General features: G+C 40.9%; 2 protein-coding genes across 3 annotated transcripts in view; one reads left to right on the forward strand and one right to left on the reverse strand.

The window, feature by feature from the left end:
* LOC125458531 (heat shock 70 kDa protein 4-like) overlaps positions 1 to 4,145 on the reverse strand; it is a 72,416-nt gene extending 68,271 nt beyond the window's left edge. The window contains exon 1 of the mRNA XM_048543885.2: positions 3,727 to 4,145. Within this exon, the coding sequence (XP_048399842.1) occupies positions 3,727 to 3,833 (107 nt within the window). The 5' untranslated portion in view covers positions 3,834 to 4,145. The remainder of the gene's footprint in view (positions 1 to 3,726) is intronic.
* A 26-nt stretch (positions 4,146 to 4,171) lies between these two features.
* The window catches only part of LOC125458532 (E3 ubiquitin-protein ligase RNF14), a 30,984-nt gene continuing 23,113 nt past the window's right edge, over positions 4,172 to 12,042 (forward strand). Inside the window, exons 1-2 of one of the 2 annotated variants that reach the window (XM_048543886.2) lie at positions 4,172 to 4,492; positions 11,429 to 11,589. The gene's annotated coding sequence lies outside the window, so the exon portion shown is untranslated. The remainder of the gene's footprint in view (positions 4,493 to 11,428; positions 11,590 to 12,042) is intronic. The other variant, XM_048543888.2, reaches the window with a different exon arrangement.

A 12,042-nucleotide genomic window follows, 5' to 3' on the forward strand; every position in this document is an offset into this window, starting at 1 on the left:
GAGGACAATATTAAACCGTGTGGAACATCAAAAAATTTCAATTTGCAAAGACATGCAATCATTGTGATTTATTTGCTGTCACTGAGCCAATTTTGGATTCAACTCAGCAAATTTCCTTGCATCCCTTCGGCTTTTACTTAACTGACCAGCCTTTCAAAATCCTTACTTAAATCCATGTACATACTATCCATTGACGGCCCTAATCAATCCCATTTTCACTGTTCAAACAGAGGAACAAAAACAAAGCTGCTGGAAAAGTTCAGTAGGTCTGGCTGTGCAGGAAAAAACAATTAACATTTTGGGTCTGATGACCCTTCCTCAGAACTCCCTTCTTCCTTTCACTGTTGATGGATCTTCTCAATCTTACTGGTTGATCAAGTTGTGCAGTATGCATCAGATATGAACATAGAAATCCTAATGGGTTACATTTTAATATTGAAGCAAACTGTGCAGTGTCTAATGAGCTGCTTTAAGATGCTCATGGAAAAAGTTGAATTTTCCTGTCAGCCATGTGCATATTTATAACTTGTGCAATTGTATTACAGCTTGCAATTCAAAAGGCTCCAAAAACCTTGTTCTTTGAGGAAACAATTCTTCCACTGTTTTCTTTTTCAAACAGCCTGCAGAGGATTCCGAAATCAAATTATACGTGCTACATAGGAACTAGGCAATCACCTGCATGGTCCTGTGTTTCTATACATAAACCATCTGCACATTAATGGAATGAGTGATAATGGGAACTGCAGATGCTGGAGAATCCAAGATAATAAAGTGTGAAGCTGGATGAACACGGCAGGCCAAGCAGCATCTCAGGAGCACTCCTGAGATGCTGCTTGGCCTGCCGTGTTCATCCAGCTTCACACTTTATTATCCTGCACATTAATGGAATGTAGTTTTTGCTGTTCACAAAAGCCATTACATTGTAATTATGCACCTGGAGGGTAACAATGGCACCATCAGTAATGCCCTCGGGCTTTAGGAAGTCAGGAGATGCAGGAAAATGTAGTACCCTCTTACTTGCCAATTTTCCCTGATGCAGATACTACCAGATAAACCCACTTGTACAATGTAACCTGTTAACAAATTATGTCCCGTGATAAGTCTACTGAGATACTTCACTATGGATCAAAATTTCAGATGACAATCTATTAATACTTTACAGATGACAGTCACCTGGGTAGAGCTACCTCAAATTGTTGACATAACCATGTGTTAACAGCAGGTGCAAGCCATCCTCAACTGGTGCAACTTATCTCGATAGAATCTGTTCTTTTATCTTCTTCAAAAGAGCTATGGAAAACTCAAATTTGCACTGATTTTGACTTTGCAGCAAACAAAAATCAACTTCAAAAGTACTGTGCATCAAGGTTTCGTGGCCATCTACCAAGCATTCCTTTTTTCAAAAATATTGAAAAGCTGATTTTGGGTAGCATTCCAGTTGCTCACAGTAAACACAGATTCAGGATTGTGTGTCATAGGTCTCCATCTACTTTCCCTGCCCCTATATGACCAGAAATGATCATTTAAAAGCAAGGCATTTATAAAGTGTGTGCTATTAACATTACCAGATGCAATTATAGCCCAGTTTTCACAAGTTTATAATGGATTACACTTGGAGAAAAATTATTTTCTGCAGCAATTGGGTCAATTACCAGAGGTCTTTGAATTAAAATAAAACTCTCTTTCTAGCTTCTGCTAACTGTCCTGTTCAGGTAAATGCAAGCAACTTAAGCAATTTAAAATTGACCAGAGTAGTAGGCACAATGGCATTGGCAACATTTGTAAAATAAAACCATTTAAGAGGCAAAGATGTGAATAAAGGTTGACACTGGCTAAAAATGCCAATTAACAAACTACAGCTCACTGCTATTCCTCTTTTTGATGCAGGCAATGTGTCAGAGGCTGATCAATTAGAATTAGGATGGAAACACAGCATTCAAGAGGTAGTCAGCAGTATGAATAATCAAAGGATTTTAGAAGGTCAAATCTGAATGCAGAATACACGGTTAATGGCAGGATACTTGGCAGACCGGAGGAACAGAGGGATCTTGGGGTCCATATCCATATATCCCTCAAAGTTCTTACCCTATTTGATAGGGTTATAGAGACGACGTCCGATGTGTTGGCTTTCATTGGCAGGGGAATTGAGTTTAAGAGCCATGAAGTTATGCTGCAGCTCTATAAAACTCTGGTTAGACGACACTTGGAATATCGTGTTCAGTTCCAGTCACCTCATAGGAAAGATGGGGAAACTTTAGAGGGGGTGCAGAGGAGATTTACCAGGACGCTGCCTGGACTGGAGGGCAGGTTTTATGAGGTAAGTTTGAGGGAGCTATGTCTTTTTTCATTGGAGTGAAGAAGGATGAGAGGTGACTTCATGGAGTTGTGTAAGATGATGAGAAGCACAGATAGTGTGGACAATCAGAGACCTTTTTCTCAGGGCAGAAATGACTATTACGAGGGAGCATAATTTTAAAGGTGGCTACAGGAAGGTGTAGGGGAGATGTCAGAGGTAGGTTCTTCACAGAATGGTGGGTGCGTGAAATGCGCTGCCAGCAGCGATAGCGGAAGTCAGACACTTTAGGATAGGCACATGGAGGATAGTAAAATGTAGGATATGCAAGATAGTTTGATCTTAGAGTAGGATAATAGGTCGGCACAACATCGTGGGCCGAAAAGCCTGTACTGATTTTTGTATGTTTAAAGGAAATTGATTAATTTCCTCTGATGCAGCTTAAATAAAAACTAACCGTTACTGGGAATAACAATATTATATCAAATCAAACAAAATACTGCACATTGCCATCTCAACATACTTTTGATAATTTCAGAGTTGCTCAGCCAGGCAGGAAAATGAGGAGGAAAATGTAAACGAGGGGGAGAATGATGACAATTTGAAAACTAAACACTGTGGCTGAAAGTTTGATTTCAAAAGCTCACTCAGGTCAAGTAATGCTTGCAGAGACAGAAATACACATTTCAGTCTGAAGAGGGATCACATCATTTACTGAAATAAATTATTTCAATTTAGCATTTGCTCAACACTGTTTAAGTGATCAATCTTAGAGTGTCTGCTGAGAAGGTAATGTCATACATAAGTATCAAGTAACTACAGCCTGTCAAGTAGGAATTAACAGCAACTATAGTGTAAACATTACTTGTTAAAATAAAGACATTTGAGTAGTTACTTCTGCAAATACAGGGAAAAAGTAATCGATTTAGAAAACCAAATACTTTTTACTCGTCATTAAAATAATGCTTAGAATATTGTCATTGCAGGCGATAGACACAATCCAAATACAGTACACGCTTTTAAATTTGAAATGTCGAAAAAGCAACACGATATTTGTTGAAATAAAAACAGAAGCATCTGTGGAGAGAGAAACAAGAGTAATGGTATCGCGCACTATAACTTGGAGTCTTAAGACCTCAATATCTGCTGATTTAAAATACAACCGTTCAGTGTGACCAAAGAAAGCCGAATACTTCAAAGGCATTGGAGGAAGAAAAAAAATATTGGTGCCACTGTTCACCGACAGAAGTTGGAAGGAAGATTCTAGAAGGCGAAGTGCATGGGGCTGTGAGTAAGATGTCAGTCAGCGCCTCATCCTAGTCCGGCCACGCGCTTATCTGGGCTGGGGGTGGGGCGGATAGAAACTAGGCCTCAAACCAGCCGGCACATTCACTCGCTCCTGCGCTGTCCCGCGTCACACGGCCATTACTTACGGGGTACTCCTGTCGCTGTATTCGTTGGCGGCCGTCTCGATTCCGCCGCCCTTCGCCACGGCCACATAACAGCTCTGGAAACCCACATCGAAGCCGACCACAGACATCTCCAGCTCAAAGCCCAGGCTGCGGAGAAACTCGAATAACACTGTGAACCTGTCCCGGCCGATTCCTTTAGACAAACTCACCCCCCCTCCCCTACCCGTCCCCGGTTACTTTCTCCTCTCTCCTAAAGTGTGACAGGGTAGCCGACAAAGACGCCTCTTGCCACCGTCTGTATTATTACCGTCTTTCTGCTGACTGAAGAGCCCCTGTTGCACACTCAACCCACTGCGATGGACTCTCGCGCAACACCAGCCGGCTCCAATATCGCGAGAATTAGTCCCTTCTCGCTCTGTCCACTAGGACTCCTTCAGGCGTCACTCGCAGACGGCAGTGACGTCAGGCTTTGTTGCGCACTAACGTGTACGGCATTCTCCGCCGACGTCATGGACGGGTTTTGGGGGTAGGAGGGGGAGTCTGTAAGGTTACGTCAAACAGACTGAAGCAGAGACTGGAGATACCTGGGAACGGAGCATTCACCCATCCATATTGACACCGCCAACAGCCCGGATACTGGGTGCTACCACTCTTCCCCCCCACCCCAGGGTCTTTTTTTTGTTGCATATAAAGCTAAGTTGGCGAGCAGCGAAGGCGCTGTGGTGCGTTTGGGAGGGCCTTCGTGGGATGCTGGTGCTGCGAGTTTTGGGTCAGTCGCTGGTCCATGGTAAGTACCCCCTGATAGTCTAACGTGACGGCTGGGTCACTTCGGGAGGGCTGTAGCCGCCCTCGTCTGCCCTTCCTTAAGGAAGTAAGTGTCCGAAATGGGCTGGTGCGAATTGGGCCATGGTGCATGGAGGTTGCTATGGTGAGTCCCAAGGTGTACTGTTGATTGATCGCAGTGGAGGTGCTGCCATGGACACGGGGGGGGTGTTGCTACTGCTGACTTAGCAATCATATTTGCGTGGCAATACGTTTACCGTTCTGGTCTTTTGGAATTGAATTTAACGAACCTGAACAGTTCTTCTCTTTTCTCCACCCCCCCCCTCCCGTGTAATAAACACGAGCCTTTATCTTGCCTATCTTTTGCCACAGACTTCACTTTCTGGTTATCGCCACTTCTTTTTATCGCACTTGCCTGCCGTCATTTAACAGTGAATTCGCTCAGCTATTTATGATGGGAGATGACAATTGGCTGTCCTCTTGGGGAAGCACTTGGGGTGTAAGCATCACAGGTCAGGCCACCAGTTGTTGTCCACCCCAAATTGGCCTGTTGCAGTCGTGTGGTGTAGGTGTACTCCTATTCAGAAGGAGTTCAGAAGTTGACCTGGTGACAGTGAAGGAATGGAAATAGTGTTGAGTCAGTGCGCGCGCGCGAATTGGTAAGGATTGGCAGTTGGCGAATTTTAATATTCTCAACAATGAAAGAAAAATTGTTGAAGAAACTAAGGCCTGGAAGCTCCTATGGCGAGAAAGCAGAGTCAAGGTTTTGAATCCAGTGAAAGTTAATCAGAATTAGAATTTTTCCAGCAATTTATGTTGTTGTTTTAGATTTCCAGCATCCATGATTCTTGGTTTTATTTTAATAATCATTAAAACGTCTATCATTATGTTCATTAACAATTTTCAAAATATTTTAAAGTTAAATTTGGTGTTTTTGGGGGAAAAAAAGTCACCAAAAAGTTGAACCTTTCCATCTTGCATTCACAAGGATGATTTGCAAGAGTAACAATTCAATGGGAAACCAACATTAATAATGTATGACATGGGTACGCTTAGTTGGCAAGTGGGCCATGGTAGGTGCGTTGTACCCGGAATGCACCTATTAATGTGACAGTGTTTTTAACATTTTAAACCCAACAGTTTGACTGTGCCGTGAAAAATGTATCAGCAAATGGTTCTCACCTATCTTGTTGAGTTTGAACACACAACATTGTTTTATCTGGCTAATTTAAATAAAATATTGCTGTCAACTGACTGACATTAATGGGTGTATTTTCCACAGCAACACCTCTACCACTTGACAAACAACTTTTGAAACAAACAGCACTCCCCTCTCGTGCAGCATAAATGTTAGCTTCACTATGATATTCTTGTGAATTGTCCTGATGAGTGCACAATGATAAGCTTTGAAAAATGTCTTTGTTTTTCAGCAATGCTCTAGTTTGTCAGTTCTCCTAGACTTGATGACTACAGGATGTAGACTCTTACATAAGTGATTGCAGAAGTAGTAGACATGATTTAACTGTTATAACAATCCTTAGATTTTGGAATTGTCCTATTGAAATGCAATACTGCAAGAACCAATGGATTAGGTGCAGCAGTAGGCCACTGTTTGGAGCCTACTCTGTTTTCAAAGCTCTTGGCTGATCTGATTACTTCTGATTCCTGCCACCCTGATAACCTTTCACTCCCGTACCCGTGAAGAATTACTACCATTACCTTCAAAAGAAATTCAAGCACTCTCACCACCTTTTTAAGGAAGAGAATTCCAAAGACTTTGGAATCTTTGAGGTGGAAAATAAATTATTTTATCTTAAATGAGTGAGCCTATAGTTTTAAATAGTCACCCTTAGCTCTGGACTCTCCCACAAAATGATAACTCTTTTCCACGTAAACCATTCAAAACTATTCAGGATCTTGTGTTTCTCTCAAGTCACCTCTTAATCTTCAAAACTCCAGTTTTCATGCAGAAAGGAGGGAGACAGAAAGCAAAAATTACATGTCAGCTAATCTTACATCTGTCATTGGGAAAATTTATATTTTTTAAAAATTACATCTGTTGCACTGTAGGAATTTTGCAGGTGAGCAATCATGCTTGTTAGTGCTTGCTGACGATGACGAATTCCTGATCCTGATTGAATTCATATTCCACCATCTGCCATGGAAGGATTTGAACCTGGGTCCCCAGTACATTAGTTGGGTCTCTGGATTAATAGTCTAGCAATAATGCCACAAAGCAACTACCTCCCCCTGCTGAAGAATCATTAACTTTTCAGATTTCCAAAAAACGTTCAATAAGGTGACACAACTGGCTGCTGAGCTAGGAGGAAACAGCCATCCTTACCCGGTCTGGCCTGCATTTGAATCCAGACACTTGGCAACATGGTTTACTCTTAATTCCTCTCGGGCAATTAGGGCTGGGCAAGAAATACTGGCCCAGCTAGCACTGCCTAAGACCTGTGAATGAATAAAAGAAATTCAACTTAGCCATAGTTTCATGCTGTATTCGTATGGATATATTATTAGTTAATGGAAAATTGGAGTTGAGGTAAATGGATCATTTTCAGCTGGTCACTCTGTAACTAATGGAACTTAACAATAATTGTTTCTGGAGCATCCAACTATTTATTATATTAGGATTATTTAGGCAACTAAGAGTCAGTCATGTTGCTCTGGGTCTGGATTCAATTGCAGGCAAGACCAGGCAAGTATGGCTGTTTCCTCCCCTTAAGGACATTTGTGAAGCAGGTGAGCCTTCCCAACAATCAACTACATGGGTTTTATTCGACTATTAATTCCAGAATTTTCTTCAAATTCTACCATCTGATACAAACCCAGGTCCTCAGAACTTTACCTGGGTCTCATAGCATTAGAATCATACAACATAGAAACAGTCCCTTCAGCCCAACACGTCTATGCCAATCAATAAACACCAAACACTAATTCCATTTACTTGCACTCGGTTCGTAGTCTGTTATGTCGTGGCATTTTGAGTGCTCATCAGTCAAACAATATACCATTAGGCCATTATCTCCCCTGCCTGGTAGAATTAGTTTAACGTGCACGATAAACAGATAAAATGTTGGTTCTATTATTTATCAAGCATCTGAGTTCATAAGTCAAGAGGCTGGAAGATTTGTCCAGCTAGAAGAAGAAAATACTGTATTGCCTATTCTGTACCTTCAATGAAAGACAGTTCAGTGGTTATGAGTTAACAGGCTAGGAAAGTAACAAGTAAACAACACACTGGAAACAGCGAGCTGTTCGAGACGTGATCCTGATTTGTTTGTTTTGATAGTTTTGTATAAGTTGTTTACTCGAGGCAGTACCGTTTAGTCAATTGTTTTTAGTCATTTGATGCAGTTATGGTTTTTAAAAATATGAAATCTTAATACATCATCCTTTCCAATAAATTTGAATTTCTCTTCAGGAGTTGTCTGTCACCATGGAGGTTGCCTCAAAATCTATAATAACTTAATGCAGGACCTGAATTTTATACCCTAATGAATGTAACTAGGAAAGCAAGTTGTAAAGAGGATATGGTCTGAAAAGGCAAATGGACAGGTATGAGTGGACAAAAATTAGCAGATGGAGAATAATACAGAAAATGTATGTTCATTCACCTTGGAAAGAACAGAAAAAGGGGAGTGGAGAGAGACAACAGAATACTGTAGTACAGTGGGAGCTGGATGTTTCTGTACATGAAACACAAGTATGCAGATACAGAATGTAATCAGGAAAGCAAATGGTAAGTTGGTGTTTACTGAAAGATGGGTGGAACTTAAAAGCAGGAGAAGCCTTGCGACAAAAAGGATTGATGAACTATGTCTAGAGTGGGGCATATGCTTTTGGCCTCAAGATTTAGGAGATAATGTGTTTGTATTGGTGGCAGTCCAGACAAGATTCATGGGATTGCTCCTTGCGTTGAAGGATTTGTGATGACAGGTTAGCATATGGTTGACCTTTTTTTTTCCTGCCAATTGAGGCCCATAAGTCGGGGGTGGGGGGGGGGTGAAGATGTGATATGATGCATTAATTTCTTTATATATATGATTTCTGTTATTAATATAGACACTGGAGTATGGAGACAAACATTTTTCGCTGCATTTTGTTTTGGTAAAAGTACAAGTGACAAATTACTATTCTATTCCTTTCCAGGATGTCATAACATACATGAACAAGTTGATTAGAAATATCTACAAAACAGAACAAATGCAGTCTGGCAATTACAGCCCCATTGCTCTACACTCAATCATCAAAACAGTGTTGGAAGGAATCAACAACAGTACTGTCAGACTATACTTCCTTATCGATAAACCATTTGCTAACACTCATTTTGGAATCCTCCATAGCCATGTAGCTCCTGATCTTCTTTACAGTATTTGTTTAAATGTGAACGAAACTCATGTCTTGACTCCCCAAAGCCTGTTCATGATATAGTCACAGACTCATGTAGCATGAACGTATAACCTTTATCCAACTTGGCCATGCTGACCAGACATTCCAATCTGACCTGGTCTCATATGCCCACATTTGGCCCATGTCCCTCTAAATCCCAACAAGATGTAAGTCAGGAGTGGAGTGGAATGCTCCACTCTGCTTGCCTGGAAGAATACTGCTCAACCGCACTCCTGAAGCTTGATACAATCAAGGTCAAAGCAGCCCGTTTGGCAACACATCCACAGTTAGTGACTCCTTCCTCCACCCATGCACAGTGGCAGCAGTATGTTTGATCTACAGGATGCACTGCAGAAATTGCTCCTTTGACAACAGCTTTCAAATCCATATCCAGTGCCACTGAGAGATAAGGCTGGCAGGTACATAAGGTATCATGAAGTACAACTTCACTCCAAGCCCCAAATCTTCCTGATTTGCAAATGTAGCACCATTCCTTCTTTCTGGCTGGGTCAAAATTCTGGAACTCTTTCTCTAATAGCATCATTAAATGTATCAACAGCAAATGGACTGCTCCAATTCAAGATGGCAGTTTAACACCACCATCTTGAGGATAATTGGGGATTTGTAATAAATTGCTGACCCAGCCTGTGACACCCAGATCCCCTGAACAAATTAAAATCAAACATGTTTTTTTTGGGACACCTATGATTAAAACACAACAAAATGACCTACCAGTAGTAACAGAATCTAACTTTTAATTTTTAAAAGTTCTATTCTTTGTTACTTTCAGATTCTGCTACATCATCTGCCATGTTCATCAAGAATGACAGTTATTCAAAAGCAACATATGACAATATGAATGTTTACTTATTTTTAATTTATACTTAAGTTTTTAATCAATTTGATCTAATTCTTAATGGTTCTGCAAACAACCGGCCTCGGTTGCAAATTTGATATAACAACGTTATTCTTCAGGGAAAATCATCTCTATCCTTTCTCTGTATAATTGATGATGTTAACTGGTAGTAAGCGAATCAAAGCTTAGGTTCAACCCAATACAATACAATGCGAGGCTGGATGAACACAGCAGGCCCAGCAGCACCCCAGGAGCACAAAAGCCGACACCTTGGGCCTAGACCCTTCATCAGAGAGGGGGATGGGGTGAGGGTTCTGGAATAAATAGGGAGAGGTCAGTCCAGGGATTCCCTGGACTGATCTATCCCCTCCCTACCTCCCCACCTATACTCTCTCCACCTATCTTCTTTTCTCTCCATCTTCGGTCCACCTCCCCCTCTCTCCCTATTTATTCCAGAGCCCTCACCCCATCCCCCTCTCTGATGAAGGGTCTAGGCCCGAGCGTCGGCTTTTGTGCTCCTGGGGTGCTGCTGGGCCTGCTGTGTTCATCCAGCCTCACATTTTATTGTCTTGGATTCTCCAGCATCTGCAGTTCCCATTATCACTTAGGTTCAACCCACCTGCCCTAGACTTGTCATAACTAACAAACGGGTGATTAGAAGTATCTGCAAAACAGGGCAATTACACTGTATCACTCTACACTCAATTATGCACAAGGTGTTGCCATTCTGAATGTAACTACCTTATTGTGTGACTGACAGAAAATACGTTAATTGATTCAGTGAAATTGTTCTGATACTTTTCTGTCCATTTAATACCTTTAATGGTTTGTTTGAGAAAAGGGTGTCAGTGCTAGAAGGGTGGAGCATAATCTGTCATCAGTCTCACAATTAGACACCAATGTCTGATGGGAAATGTGGGTATGCTAATCCATCTCTAGACTTTTATCCAAATTGCCACAACTTATTAACTTATGAAGCTTGATTGCAAACTTTGGTGTTGCGGTCGGAAAACAGTGCAGGGAGAGACATCAAAATTGTTGTCAAGCCATGCCCATTCTGTTGGTATTGCTGGGCCTAGAGATCAAAAGTAAAAACCCTGGTTGCTTTCTCTTCTATTCATTTGCTATTGCATGATTCACTACTCTTAATGAATCGTGATTGATACTAGCTCCCGGAATGGCCACTGCCATAAAGTAGTGTGTGTTTGTTTAAGATTTGAATAGTTCAACCAATTCTTAAAAGAACTACAGATAATTCATGCTGAAAATAATTAAAGCATCACCTACCAAGGTAGTCAGATTTTATTTTGCTGAGCAGCAAACCTAGGGGAAGTAGGTGATTGAAGCTGAGTGTAATTTTTATTTTGCTGTCCACACGTTGGCTGGAGGCAAATTTAAGATTGTTCAATTTATTTCCTAATAGCATCCTTCACCACAGCCAAAAAGCTATATTTTAAATTTGTACCATACTATTAAGTAAGTGTGTTGAAACTGCTGCATTGCAATGTGCATTTCCCTTCCCATTGTATTAATTGTCAATGGACAAAACTCATTCTAATCACTTTGCTTACTGATCTGGAATTCAATTGATAATCGCAAAAAAGCAGCAAACATGTTGACTTTTACCTTCTTGCATGAATGTTAAGCTAGAAATGTTTGAAAATTGTCTCTTTGTTTTTGTGTAAGTTGGAAGAAACCAAGAAATAAGAGTAAATCATACAGCATTTGGAACCTGCTCCACTATTCGTAGTAAAAGAGAGTTTTGGATGATGGCGATCTGAGAACAGTTCCGAAGAGGAGTTGCCAGATTTAAAACGCTAACTCTGTTTCTCTGACCATCTCACAAGGTTATCACTGATCTTAAAATTCAACTCTACTAATTTTTGTGTCCCTCAATTCCTGCAGAGTGTAAAAATCTGGCATACTCAGCCTTATGTATACTTGAAAATAGGCTTAGAGAGTTCCAAAGATTCTCAACCTCTGGATTAAGAAATTATTCCTGATCTCAATCTTGAATCATTTGAGCCCTTCCTTTAAGGTTATGTACTTCTAGTTCTGGATGCTCCAGTTGGATTGTCTAATCTTGCAGCATCCAGACTGGTGAGCCCTCTCATAATTTAATCTTCTTCAGTGAGATCATTTTCCATTTGTGTTTTCTCAACTCCCATGAAAAATTTATTCTTGTCTTACTCAATCTCACCTCCGTAGGGTAATTTTTTTTCATCATAGGAATCCATGTAACATATCCTTGCATCACCTACAAGACATTGTTTTTCCTTGGATGTGGAGATCACAACTGT

This window comes from Stegostoma tigrinum, chromosome 13, assembly GCF_030684315.1.
Source record: "Stegostoma tigrinum isolate sSteTig4 chromosome 13, sSteTig4.hap1, whole genome shotgun sequence".
NCBI lineage: Eukaryota > Metazoa > Chordata > Chondrichthyes > Orectolobiformes > Stegostomatidae > Stegostoma > Stegostoma tigrinum.